Below are 14,635 nucleotides of genomic sequence, written 5' to 3'. Positions count from 1 at the left end.
TAGCAGCTCTGATTGACCGGGAAACTCATTAGTTTTACCATTGATCCAAATAAGGGTAAGCATTACAATAGAAAAGGAAGGAAACATCTAACCTTATTCAGTGCACCTATACTCCTGGAGGAGGCGTCAGTGAAGAGTTTGCTGTGCAGAAGCATGACCCTGGCGATGAGGTATAAGCGGAGGAACATGGGCACGCTCAACACCATGTCCAGGTCGGCCTCGGCCTGGGACGGCGCGTACGAGAACGCCAAACGCGCCCGCCACTGGAATTTGAAGTCGCCGGGCACCGGATGCACAGCGGACACCAGCAGCTCCAGAGCGATCAGCAGAACCCTCTCCATCGTCATGGCGATACGCCAGTCATCCGCCCCGTTGTCGATGACAAACAGCTGTGGAGACGAGAGAAATGTGAGCAGAGGAGTCGACTTATCAGTACGCCTGATGGATGCCATGATTGAAAAGCAGTGGCTGCTATTTTCAATAAGTCAAAACGGCTTTTGATCAGCATCTATTGAGCCTGGGTGCGTCCTCATTAGCACAACATACAGTGACTCTGGCGTTTAGTACACTTGCAGAGTCATTTAGAGTCGGGCCTACTTAGCAAAAATTAAAAAAAACAAGCCGTGCCGCTTATCTCAGTATCCTCTGAGAAGAGGACGGGGTGACCGTCTCCTCTAATTGTACTTCTCCCCCCTAACGTTGTATACGAATGTTTTTGTTGCTAATTGCTGTGTTAATCTTGATGTTATGAAAGGGGACGTTAAAAGGAAAGCACTAAAGGATGGTTTCATTACATAGAGAGCAGAGAGTGGGTGAGGGAGGGTGGTGGTAATGATGGGAAGGGTGGAGGAAAGAGATGAATGAAGAGGAAATGAAAAGATCATACAAGGGCAGAAAATACATTAGTTCTGGGATACTGATAGACATCTGATTTGTTTGGATTAACAAATTAAATAGCAAAGAATTGAGGCTTGAGTGGCTGATTGATGGGAATGTTTTTTTTCATTAAAACGGATTTTTTGACAATATCATGACATTCTTAGGAGTACCAATTTATTATCTGTAAGGGTAATGATTACAATGGATTTTCACTTGTACGTATAGTATAGCTTTTCCACCTTTAAGGCACTTGAATTGCTATGTCATTGTAACCCTCCCTTCACCTAATGGCACAGCATGTGATGTGGAATTGAGTATCTTTCACAAGAATTCATTGACATGGCCAGCAACGCACGGAAATTGAACCCAAACCTTTGGGTTTACTCTAGCACACATAACACACACAAGCACCAACATTGTCTTCCTTAGGCATATGTCTCACTTAATACAGAGACTATCATAACAGATATTTAATAAACCTTACACAGCCCTCAGACTGCTTCCCCAATTGTGCTTTTGAGTATAAGACTATCGGCAACATGAGAACTGTTACAAAAATAAACGTAACCCGCAAGAGGTTTGACATCCTCGTAAGCAAACATCTAAGCACATGCTTTTGTTCTGTATTTCACAGCTTGGCTCATATTTTTTGTGTGTAAATAAAAGGTTATGATTAAAAATAGAGAGCAAACTAAAAAGGAACACCTTTTGTACTGGGAGTAAGAATTACTAGGCACTTACCAAGGGAAATGAACTGTCACTTTTTATTTTATTTTATGACACATCTCAAGGGGATTGAACAAACTCTAACGTCTCTTCAGGAAAACAAATGAAAACAGAATGTTACGAGAAGCTGTGTGGTTGCTAGCTATCTGATGTCCATCCCTGCCTTGACCACCTAACGATGTATTCCCGATAGTCCATCGTTAAGCGGTGGCCGACTCAGCAGGAAGCATGTTTTTCTACACGTCAACATATGCACTTACTAACTTATAATCCAATGGGGGAAGCTATGAAGCCAGGCTCAGGTCAAATGATGGACCTTGGTTAAAAAAAATGAGCAAACGTACGCGTGTGCATGCCCACGTGAAAGTGTGTGTGTGTGTGTGTGTGCAGTCCCAGCCTCGTCATGGTGACTGTTGCCACGGTGACAACATCAAAAAGCAGCCAAGCTTAATTAGGATCCCCAGTGAGAGCGAGGGAGCAGCAGGAAGACGGTGGCAGGGAGAGAATAAAAAAAGAAGAAGAAATTGAAGATTTAAACGTGTTTAGAGACGAAAGTGAGAAGAAAGGGAAAGAAGATGGAGGTAAAATGATGGAGGTGTGTGTGATATGGTGAGATAGGAAGGTGCTGACTGGCTCTGTCCGATTTTGGTCGCCCCATCTGTTCAGGCTGACAGTTGAAATATTTGAAAATAAAGTCAACAATCCAAAGTGTTTGTTGTGTTGTTCCAAGTGAGTCATTTATGTTAGTAAATGATTGCCGAAAAGGTTTTTTTTTCCCATGTTGCTTACTAGCACTACTATTAAGTTTAAAGTTCAACTGTTAACTAAGTTAGAATTACAAATGACTAAAAAAACACTAATTGAAAACACTATGGGGATAAAACAAGATTTTGCAACAAGGAAATGACCCCCCCCCCCCCCCCCACCACCACTCTCACCCACTTCTCACCTTCTGTTTCTGTCTTCCCTTCTGCTGTCGGTCTTTTCCTGGCTAAATCGCCACGAGGAAAGGATAAATAATTAAATTCCATTAGGAAAGTAATCTGTCAATGTGAGTGAGCGAGTGCCATTGGCCTTACATGACCAAAATGAGAGGGTAGTGTGTGGTAGTGGGAGGTTTGGTTCTGTGTGTGTGTGTGTGTGTGTGTGTGTGTTTGTGTGACAAAACACACTCTCAACAAGCTTGGACATACTGTATATACAGAGAACCCAAAGGAAAATCTCAGTGAAATCCCATGTGCCATGTGTTGCTTTTACTTTAACAAAATGTGGCAGTGGAGGGCAAAGAAAGAGCGATATGAGGACACAGCAAAGAGTGGTCTGGACAGAAAGAGGGCAAGGAAAAAAGAACAATGTGCCAAGTGTCAAAAAGCAAGCAAGGGTGTACTACTAGAAGTTAGAGGAGCGACTGTTCCATCTGAACTGCATTCAGGTCCTGCAGCCATTCTACTCATCTAATCAGGTTAAATCCCTGATTGCACATGTCTCATCACGGAAACAGATGCGGTGCTCGACACAATCTGGCAGGCCAGCACACACTGACACACAAACCAACTTTTTTTTACACAAACACCCAGATGGTCCGGACATGTATCGACTATAAAAGAACAAGAATCATATGCCAGCAAATTAGCTACAGGGTGGTGTTTCCCAAAGGAGTGAGGTGGAGAGAGGGAAGACGTGTATAATCAGCAAAGGCGTAAGTGAGCCTGCACACATGCACCATCACACCCCTGGGGAGTGTCTGCGTCTTGTAGCTTGAAACTCCCACAAACAGACAAAATGGAACAAGACAAACACATGCAGGAATATTTAGATGGAGAGAGCATATTGACTATAAAACTAAAAATGAACACATACTCCAACTAACGTCACTCCGAGGTGAACAAGAGCTTATTCAAGCTGACTTCAGGGAAGAGGCTTAGGTTGTATACTATACGGGTCACCAGCCAGTTCCAGAAAAAATGGTACAAGGACGTAGACGACCAATCGCACATCTCAGCACAGGACGGTTATTAAACACGTCATTGTTAAGGTTTTCTTGGCAGGGCCATTATGTCTGCAAAGCCTTATACATGCGTGAATGTGTCATATTATTACAAATACACAAGAAACTGATACCTAGTTTTAAAGGGAGACTTAACAAATAATGATTGCTATATTTAAATTTGTTTAGTTTACAATTAAACTCGAATTGGATGCCAACGGGCATCCAAGTTTTCTTAATTATGAGGTACTTGGTTTTTCCCACAATTGGAATTATGTGGCTCAAACGTACCAAAACGTTGATGGATTTTCCCTGCCTAACAAACTTTAGGTAACATTTCGTTCTTCCAATTTGGCTGAGTTGCCACATCCGCTCAGGAGAGCTGCGTCATGTTGACGCCATTTCACATTTGTTAAAAAATTCCAATCAGAATCCTAATTGCGAGTGTTTCATTTCACCACAATCCCCTAAATTACAGACTGTGTACCATTTGCCTGATTGCGGACAGACTTTTGGAGGCTCCATCTGTGAAAAGGAAATTTCTTGATAGCCACAGGCCAACTTTTTTTGCAAGAAAAATACCCTCCAAGCCACTACTGAAGAACAGTTTAAAGGTGGACAGATTTAAAGATAAAAAAAATAATCCAGTGTACTATAATACGCTGAGGCTTCTTGGCTCCTGCTAACTTGGTTCAAAGAAGTGCCTCAAGTGCTTGTTATTGAAAATCCATGGATGGATAGATATTCACAAAGGGTGAGTTCCCCTCCTAGGAAACACATTTAAGACTGTTTTTTTCACAGCCAACAGTGTAAATATGGAGAGTGAGAGAGAAAGAGGTGAAGTGACAAAGAAGAATATTCACACTTGAGTTAGCTATGTGCTGAATTTCCCAAAGAAAAGGTCTAAAAACAGCAAGCAAGTGTAAGGATGACTTCACCCAAGACATCCTGTGATGGGAAATTCCCTCCATTCAATACTAATTAGCAAGTGAGCCTAAAAATACGAGACTAGAAAGAGCATTTATGGAAGATGTGCTGTGCTGCATTAGGCTCATCCATTTCACTTCCCTGGGTGCATAAACAATGTGGTCAGTACTGTCATTAAATGCCCATTCAGATATTAAATAGCAGCCCAGCACTGAGAGATGACCGTTCACGGTTTCTTTGCTTTCTGCTTGCCATCTGCTTGTCTTAGAGGACCAAGCTGGTGTGTTGTTGATCAATGGATCACTTGTGAAATGCACCAAAAGTAACTAAATCAACACACTTCACTAATGATGGAAGCACACTAATGGACTGGAGAAATGTCGATTTTTCGCTCTCTTTGAAAGAACATACACACAGTTTTTTTTAAACACCAAACTTTTTTAAACTAGTGCGGACTACACTTTAGGCTAAAAAAATCATCTTGTCAGGTGGCAATTTTGAAATGCTACTGCGATGTCATTTTGAAATTCACAGGCAACTGCGTACTAAAACTAATGGCCTGATGTCTGTCAGAATAATACCTGCAAGGAAATTTAAAAAAAAAAAGTGTATAGTGACTTTTGGAAAAAAAAACGATTTGTTACAGCAATTAGCTTATTTCTATTGTTTCTTACATTCAACTTATTAGTTGCCAATGATGTCGACTGTTTTTTTTTAAGTTCAAATCAACCTACCTTTCCAAAGACGTGCATCAAATGGGACTAAAAATTTAAAATGTTAAAATGCTATTTGAAGTAAATCCTGATGGGAGTTTGACCCTGGATTCCCTTTAAAATATTCCTTAGGAAAATCATTTTGGATTCATAAATGCTTCAAACAAACTCAATTCTTGCGACATAAACTGTCAGCATGGTGCAAGATTTTGTAAGCATACATTTCACCTTTTTTTTGGTGGGTGGGGACAGAATAATGATTCATCTGTCTCCTGAATCACATAACCATTCACTCAATGGGAAATATAGTGGACTTGGGGGTGTTTTTCGTAATCCACAACTATTGTATTTCAGGCCCACTAAATCAAATAAAGAGTGGCGTGTTGGTACATAACGGCCAATCAATCACAGTACCTTTACACGTCCTGAGGGGGACAGGAGATGTTTGCGCTGTAATGAAATCTATTTCACGTTGCCTGTCAGATCAGTAATGTTCCTTTGTTCATGATTACGTTACTCCTGGTCTTTCATGCCAATATTATTTGTAACACTATTGGATTGAAAAAAGACAGAAAAAGCAAAGATGTATCATGCTATGGACCCCTTGGTGGTCACTAGTTTTTTTTTAATAAACTAAACATGTAAAGAATGTTCAATCACTGCAGCCCTCAAAGACCCGATATAATGATATTAAACATAGGAACATTAATATGTTGCTTTAAACATTATGTGTATGGATAGTAAAGGATATTTAATCACTTCAATCTGAGAAAAATTAATAACTATGTCTATAAATCATATAACTACACCTAAACGAGTGTTATTGAACACTTGCTACCTCAGCAGAGCTAGGAACTGTCAGGGATCAATACCACCCTGGTCACAACCTGTTCCAGCTGTTGTTTTTTTTTCTGGGAAAATACACTTTGAAAAGCTTGGAGTAGCACCGCCAATTTCATTATACGCAGCTGTGCATGATGACAATAAAGTCTTTTAATTTGATTGATTTGACATAGTATTCCACTTTGGAAGCTCCACTTAACTGTACATTTTAAAGTTAAATTGTCCTGACATACGGTGATGAGAGGTAATGAGGGGAAATGGAATATATCTAAATGTAAATTAGCAATAGAAGATTCCATAGGACGGTAATGTTAACTCCATGAGGGAAACATTTATTTTTAATTTTGCATCATGTTTAATGGATGCTTTTCTGATTTCCGCAACAAAACGCTCAAAAGCTACCAAATGTTCTTCATAAAACAACATGCTGTGTCAATCTAATGTATTTGCAAAGGTGGAAACATACTCTTGTGCTGGATGGAGCTGGAATTATTCAGTACTTATGCACCAAAATGTCAAGATGGAATTTATTTAGGACTTATTTTTGGATCCGAGCCAGAAGCAGCAAGGTCTGATGGCCACTCGCAGAGCAATTAACACAGCCATAAGCACCTTCATAAACACTTTGGAATATTGGACTCTGTTAAAGGTCAAGTCGAGGCAAAGCTCATTTCTGTCTAAGGAGGAATAACAAGAATGAATAAATGACATGATTGGGGAAATCCGTCTGTACAGTCACGCTTGGTCGTCCAGACGGAATATGCAATCAATGTGATTGCTCTTTTGGAGGGTTATTAATGATAACTGCATAGTGGTAATTAACGGAATGACTTGGAAAAAATACCCACAAATGAGGAAAGCCCAGTCTGTTGCTTTTATGAAATGAGGCCAGATGAAAGGTTTTATCCAAAATGTGTACAGTAAATGAGGTTTTCTTGGGAATCAGCACTTGTGCTAATTAAAACACTTGTGTGTGTATTCCCATGATTTGAAATGTCCAAATCAAATCATAAAAAAAGCGCTCAATGAAAAAGTTTTTTTTCCCCACTAGGTTTGAATAGTAGAGTCAAGTTTTATGCATGATGAAAACTGTAATTTCTTCCTTAGATCATTATTAGCAAGAAGCAGGCAATGAAAATAAACAAAAAGATCAAAATCAAGACAAAAAGAATGACAGCTTGAGTAAGTTTGAAAACTGTCAGTAAAACTTCACTGGACTAAAAAGCTAAATAAAGAACATAAAGAGACATAATATCCCTCAAAGCTGCAAAAACTTCACTTCAAACTGAACCATTTCTCCTGTCAGCGTCTCATCCCTCTTTTTCCTTTCACTTTCCACTGTCATGTCAAGTGATGCCGTACACACGCAGGCACACAAACACCCCAAAATGCTTAACAGGAGAGCAATTTGTGAAAACTTAAATTCCCTCCCCTGGACAAGACAGAATAAAGCATAGAGTTGCAGTCTAGTGTGATTACTGATGAACGCTACCGTAGTGAGGAACGATTGCCTATGTCTTCTTTCATGCCGAGCACGGCTTGGTCGTCCTGTCCCAACCCTTTGACAGATTAGCAGAGACGCCAAAGAGACACAAAGGAGCAGAGAAGGAGGGGAGACAGATGATTTTGGCAGGGAAGGCGTGTGAAAAGCACTACGTGATGAAGGTTTAAAAAGTTGTGAAAGGCCTTTTAGAGGGCGACGATGGCGCTACAACGGGCGCAAGGTGAATAGGTGAGATGCTGGATGTGGAACCAGAAGAGAAGAGGAAAGGATGTCAAGTCGACAGGCAAATCGAATTGCGTCCCAGTGGAGGAGAGGAGAGGCGGATGCAATGTGATCAAGGGAGAAAGAAAAGAAGGGAAGAAGAGAGAGGAAAGATTCCAGGGAAGACGTTGAGGGCGGAATCTCATACTATCTTGTTGGTGAAGCTCTATATAATGTGTGTGAGGGAATGTAATATCCTGTTACATGCCGATTTAAGAGTTTTTCGGCAGAGTGTGTCTTTATGTGAGATGGCCGCTGTCATTATGAGGCGGCGCCTTTCATTTTGCATGCATGGCTTCTTGTTTGTGTGCGTGAACAGCAACAATAAGGAGCAGACACGAGGTGACACTTGCGATTCTGCTCACGTACGGAAGCAAAGAGCAAACACATTGACACCCGTGATATGACACACGCAGCGTCAGGTGTCAAACTGGGTTGTGGGGATGCAGTGTTGCCGTATAAAGTCAATGTTCAACTTTGATCCTGGCGTGTTGTATCATTCCTATCTGTTTTTGTGACTTATACTCTCAGAACTATGCACTTATACTACAGATGTGTCCCCCAAAACTGGCAACATTTCACCCTACCAAACAAACACAGTGGAAGGTTATTTAAAAGACTTAAGGCAGGGCAATTGACTAATTTTGGTTATTTTTTCCCCCTATATATTTTGACACTAAACGCATATATTGGCTGTTCTTTGAGATCAATAAACCCCTTGTTTTGCAACATATAAACAGGCAGTAAATTGTGTATATAAACATTAAACTCGAGTGACTCTTTAATTTAATGCCAAAATATGTGACTAACATTCTAGGTATCTTAAAACAAACAATCTAAACTTCTAGGCAATGTCACACAATCAAACAATACTTTAAATGCCTTATTTTCAGTAATATTGCAGGTGAATTGCTACACGAACCATTTAATTTTACATGCTGGTAACACCCAGCAATACTTGACAGTCAGATTTCTTAAATTTCACCGAACAAAAACCTCCCATTATGAAAAGGACAGAATGTTATTTCCATCATCAATGCGGCTTCTTCATCCTACCGTGGCATGGAGCCTCCACTGCGAGCGTGGGTGGATGTAACAAAAAGCGTTCCTTTATTATTTTATCAATGAATTCTAAGGAGCGTTCCACATGGCTGCCTCACATTCACAGTACATGCACCGTATGGCAGTAATGCACAGTAATGTAAGTATGTCGCAGCATTAAACTAATATGAGGCAAGATGGATGATGGTGGTTTAGCTGATGGGGAGTAATAGCTAGACTGGGGGGCACTGACAGCCTCCTGCAAGGCTCGCATAAACAGTCGATGTGCGAGGAATGATGAAAAGCCAGGCCTATTGAGCACGCTACTGTTGTATTAGTCAAAACGGCAAACACAAAATCACATCTGATGAAGCATGACGGCACAAGTGATCGATTGTCGCGGTCTATTCATTGCATGAAAAGCCACGTGTAGGCTTTTCGGACGATCCCGCCGAGACGGCAAGTTAATGGCGTTAATTGGCGAGCCCCACACACACCTGGGCCCCCCTTATTGCGAGATGTAGCCCGAGGGATGGAATCCTAATGTGTGGGAATAGACCTATTTTGTAACAGCTGCACAAGGAGGCAACATTTTTTTATACAGGTCTCTATGGCTTGGTTACATTTGCAGCATTAAAGTTAGAAGAGAAGAAACCTTTTTGGATACACTAAAATGTTCAATTTGGAAAAAGAAATTTGTATCGATTGTGATGTCCAAGCATCAGTGTCCAAAATAAGGCTTGTGGGCCACCTGTGGCCTTTTACGCAGTTTTTATTTGCCACAAATTATAGAAATAGCATTGATATGGCCGCAAAATGATCTTATAATCAGCCTACATTCTCTTGCATTTCTAAGATTTAACAATGAATGGATTTAGTCACTTAAACAGTGCCTTTCCATCATTTGCAATTATTGTAAAAACTGTACAATTATTTTGTTGCTGTTGGCCTAAACTTTCTGATCATGATTTATAAATATAATAGATCTTTCTTTTTATTATGTTAAATTATGCAGAGGACGTTAACATACTGACAACAAGGAGGAAATGGGCTCTTATAATTTATTTACTCAATAGTCTATTACAGCCGAGGGCATGTAATTTTTACATCACAATGTATACCACTATTTACTCCAAATGAAAAAGGACTTATTGGAATGTTATTGGTATTACAGGGAAATATATATATATATAGTTATATAGTTTTGTAATGAAAGCTTCACATAAGATAAGACAAGTGTTCAGCAGTATCTATCTGCTGATATTTTTATAATAGAAATACTTTTTTTAACTCATTTAGTGCTGATATTGTTAATTCCTTAACCCAGTTTAAAATCAACCTTTTAAAGGAACTTACTTTGCAAACATAACATAAAAAAATCCTAAACGTGATTTTTTTCCTTGTAGGCTAGTAATGTACTTCATTTTACAGATATTTTTTAATACAGAAAATGCATTTTCCTTATATTCTACTGAGCACTCTTTTAAAGCCAGTGTTTGGTTTTGAAGGAAGAGTACGATGTTTTGTGAATAACCTCTAAAAATTGGCAAAAGTACAGTTGAGAAAAAAGTGACTTGCGTATTGTACTATTTGGTCAAAATAGTGGCCTAAATTACTCATAAAAGTGCAGCCTCACACAATACTAACGTATAAAAGGCCGACAAAAGAAGAAAACTATTGTAAGTATACAAGAGGACAATGACAACCGTTGCATAACTATTACCTTGAAAAATGGCCAACATTAACCACTAACGTCATACAACAATCAAACTATTTCTAAACAGCCCACAGCACAAATGTAACCATTACATATAAATAAAATGTTGCTTTTGCTGATTTGTTAAACTACTTACCTTTTCCAGCTTTCCACAACACAACCAAGAGCATGCATGGGGAGTGTGCATGCGGTGACTAAGCAAATTACAGAATCTTAGTAACAAGGATTTATATTCAGAAAATCTGCACCACGGGAGATTGAAGACAAATTGTGTTTTGCTAATAATAAGTTAATAGTGAGTGTCTCCATGGGTTTGCAATGGCCATTGAAAGATATAGAAAAAAGTCTAATATTATATAATGACTGAAATATATGAAAGTTGGATCAATTGGGTGAGATAGCGGTGAACAGACGTTTTACTTAATTTACTTGATTTATTTGTTCTACCCTAAATTTTTTGACGGGGACGGCTCCTCAATTGACTAACCTCCGTTGATTAAAAATACAATTGGTGGCAGGCTTAAAGACAAATGATTAAATGCACATATATGCATGTAAAACAGTATTTTAAAGTGGCTCTATGCACAGTTATGTTGACTAAACAATTACATTATAACCTGTGTTATTCAAAGCATTCTTTTCTTGCAAATGTACCTAATGTTTCGCCTCACAAGTGTTCAGGGCCAAACAAATTTCCGTTTAGGACAAAAGCAAATGAGGCAGCAAATGCGGGACTATTGTTTGACAGCGAGTGAGTCATTTTACCTGAACCTCCCTTGCGTGATAGGCGATGATAAGGCCCAGCAGGATGACTGTAGACAGGCTGATCAGACACTTCAGGGCCAGAGAATACATGGAGCTCTGCGGGCAAAGACACAAGGCTACAGTACGAGTAGGGAAACACACTTTTACATCTTGAGTCACGTTGGGGTTATTCGTTTCCCTCTTTGAAGCGTACATTTACCAAACTGATTTTCAAAGGCTCATCAGGAGTGGTGCACCTGTCGATATCCCTTTGCCGTGAGGCTTTAAATCTTCTGATTGTCTGCTTTCGCGGGGCTTATAATCAATGCTCCAGGGAACTCACAATCAATACGACTCAAAGCACGTCAGGGGCTTCCTTAACCCCCTTCACCTCGTGCACTCAAAGCTTACCCGACTGGACTCAGCATGTACACACCAGCACACTACTCCTGGGAAAAGTACATCATTTTGCTTTTTCTTGACCTTTTTTTTAGGGTTTACCAGGAATTGCAGTGTAGAAATGCTATTAGTATAATGAAGATGCAGCCAAAAGTGTGAGTGTTCATCCATCCATTCATTCATTTACCAGACTTGTATCTATGAACATTTAAGAGTCGTGGCCATGTTAAACATATTTATACTTTTGTTTGTTAACCTTTTGAAGCCCAAATCACAACAAAATTAAACGCTAAGCGTTTAATGGTCCTTTAGAATAAAAAGACTACAATCTTTCCAGCATAAAATGTCATTAATTACAATTTCTATCATATTGGATGGATACGACAGTCTTTTTTATAAGGGAAAGAATGACATTTCTCAAAATTATGTAACCAATATGATACCCAAACTGCAACCAAATTTTACATTTCATAAAACTAATTCACAGCATCACATTAGCTTTACATAAGCAACCTTTTTTTGGTGATTTGCCTCTATATGGAATGGTTCAGTTGTTACGTTTTCAAGTATTTCAGCATATTTGCCGTTCAAGAAAGTAGCCTGCCTTAGAAAGGATATCATGATTCTAATTCACCGGGATTAAGAGTAAATATATAAATAAACAAAATCACTCAGAGTGCTCTTGGGAAGAAAAAATAAATCAATTCAATTTCTACAGCAGCAAAAGATAAATCACATTGGATTTAGATGAAGTTTGCCATAGCAACAGGAGAATGCCTCTTAGTCAGGTAGAGTACAGTGAGGCTCAGCAAATGGCGACACAAATTAATATATATATTTATGACCTCTGAGGTGTTTCGATGGATGCATATCTTCATGTATATTCATGTTAAAAATGAATGCAGCACGATAGATAAGTGGTTAGTCATACCCCAATTCAGATCAGATCCCAAAAGATACACAAAGCGTTTTAGAAAATTAGTGGGTAAAAAAATATGGGGTTTGGAGCATTTTTTTCTTGTATTTGTACACAAAATTTTGAGAAATGGGCCTTGGTGGCAGTGAAAAAAACTTGACACATTTCCCAATAAGCAGTAGTTGTTCCGATGGTTAATAATTCTGTAAAAGAGGTTTCTGTCACAGTCTTCCTGATGGCCAATCAGTGTCAGAAATACCCCCAATTTAAAGCTTAGTCGATGGTGTCACGTTGTAAGAACGTCTATTTCATAAAGGTGAGGTAATTGAATAGAAACATTTGCCAGATCTCATCTGGTGCAAATGTACTGAAACATATGCTAGTGAATGAAATTCCAAGTAACCTTAAAACAGTCTAATTGTTCCAGCCACAATATTTTTAAGGCCTTTTTAATCATCAGAACAAATCGCCTTGTAAGCTATGAGGAAACTCCGTCCCATTGGCCTACCAACACCCGCCTTGACAAAGCACCACTTAATATATTCTCATTTAATATCTCATTCTTCTTCTAAACAATTTGTCCTTGCATCAGCACATGCTAATGGTCAAAAAGATAATTTTGAGAACACCCAACAGATGGATTTAGCACACTCCAGGGTCACATTGTGAATGGCTAGTATTTCTCTTCATTAGTGTAACTACTGCACGCTAGACAACAAGTGAGAGGGCGGACAATGGCACCTGGAGAATATCGCGAGATTGCGCCGATCGTTGGCGTCCTGCATATGGTGTAATTTAAAGACTGGAAATAGCAGAGCCCAAATGATCAGGTAAACACTGAGTGATTTGGAAGATTGGCAGTAAAATCCAATTAATTGGTGAAAGTTTGGTGGAGCATAACTGTAATTAGTGTCGGGCAACAGCAGATATTAAAAACTAAATCAAATAAAAGGGCGAACACAGCATTATCTCATGTTTCTCAGCCGCAAAATGTGCGCCTGAACGCATCCCATAAACTACAGCAGATGTCCTACGACCAAGTACTTTGGATATCAACATAGCCCGGCCGGTATGCTCTTTATATTTGAACTGCTCAATCATCATAGACTGTTACGCCAAACTGATTAGTAATTAAATAATGTGTTATAAATGTAAATTATTCATGTGATGAGAAACAACTATCCCTGCCCCTGGTAAGAATAAGCAGTTGGGAAGATGAATGAATAAATTAGAAACAACTACACCTTTACTTTTCAATAGAGTACCATGCATATTTTTTTCGAGAGTGCAGTTATAAAAAAATAAAAAAAGAAGATGAAATACTAATAATCCCTGGTTGTTAGCCCGTCTGCCTCTGCTTTGAAACTCAGCCAGGGCTTTCCTGAGTTGAATTTACATGTTCTCGCTGTGTTTGCGTGGGTTGTGCTCAGTCATTCCACATTTCAAAACAAGCCTGATAGAATAATTGAAGAATCTTTTAGGAATCAAGAGATTCTTGTCCAAAGTTATTTTAAGAGGTGTTATAGGTCACTTTTAACCCTGAAGAGATGAATGATGCAAGAAATTTTGACCAAATCTAGTATATAACAAGCGTGACACCATGCCTTAACTCTGATATGTGGATCTAGTCCCATTTTACTGCCACTTCTCCTCTTTCCTCACCCATATATCCTGGTCAAGAAGGGCAATCGATGACTAAAGTGAGGCTGTTGTTGTGGAAGAGTCTGAATCGAATTATAAGACCTCAACCCTTTATAGGTCAAATAACTACTTTTGTTATAAAAAAAACACACCCAAACAAAACCCTTATCCCATAAAGACATGGCAGTTACATATGTGGTTTACAAATGTGTTATTTTACTCCACTATGTTAAATTATGCCCAATATGTCTTTACTATAAACAATTTATCATAAACCGGAGGAGTATAAGGTTTTGGTATATTCTCAGGAAGAAAAACAAAGTTTCCAGGCTCTGTG

The 14,635-nt window shown here is 39.2% G+C and overlaps 1 protein-coding gene across 3 annotated transcripts in view; it reads right to left on the bottom strand.

Annotated features, from left to right (window-relative positions):
* kcnn3 (potassium intermediate/small conductance calcium-activated channel, subfamily N, member 3) overlaps nt 1-14,635 on the bottom strand; it is a 48,598-nt gene that overhangs the window by 22,360 nt on the left and 11,603 nt on the right. For 2 of the 3 annotated variants that reach the window (XM_077721135.1, XM_077721132.1), the window contains exons 3-4: nt 11,364-11,459; nt 93-389 (exon numbers count right to left, since the gene is read on the bottom strand). In XM_077721135.1, coding sequence (XP_077577261.1) covers nt 93-389; nt 11,364-11,459 — 393 coding nt within the window. The remainder of the gene's footprint in view (nt 1-92; nt 390-11,363; nt 11,460-14,635) is intronic. The other variant, XM_077721133.1, reaches the window with a different exon arrangement.

Source organism: Stigmatopora nigra, chromosome 7 (assembly GCF_051989575.1).
Source record: "Stigmatopora nigra isolate UIUO_SnigA chromosome 7, RoL_Snig_1.1, whole genome shotgun sequence".
NCBI classification, from domain to species: domain Eukaryota; kingdom Metazoa; phylum Chordata; class Actinopteri; order Syngnathiformes; family Syngnathidae; genus Stigmatopora; species Stigmatopora nigra.
Note: the sequence above shows the minus strand (reverse complement) of the source record. Positions and strands in the feature narration are given on the sequence as shown.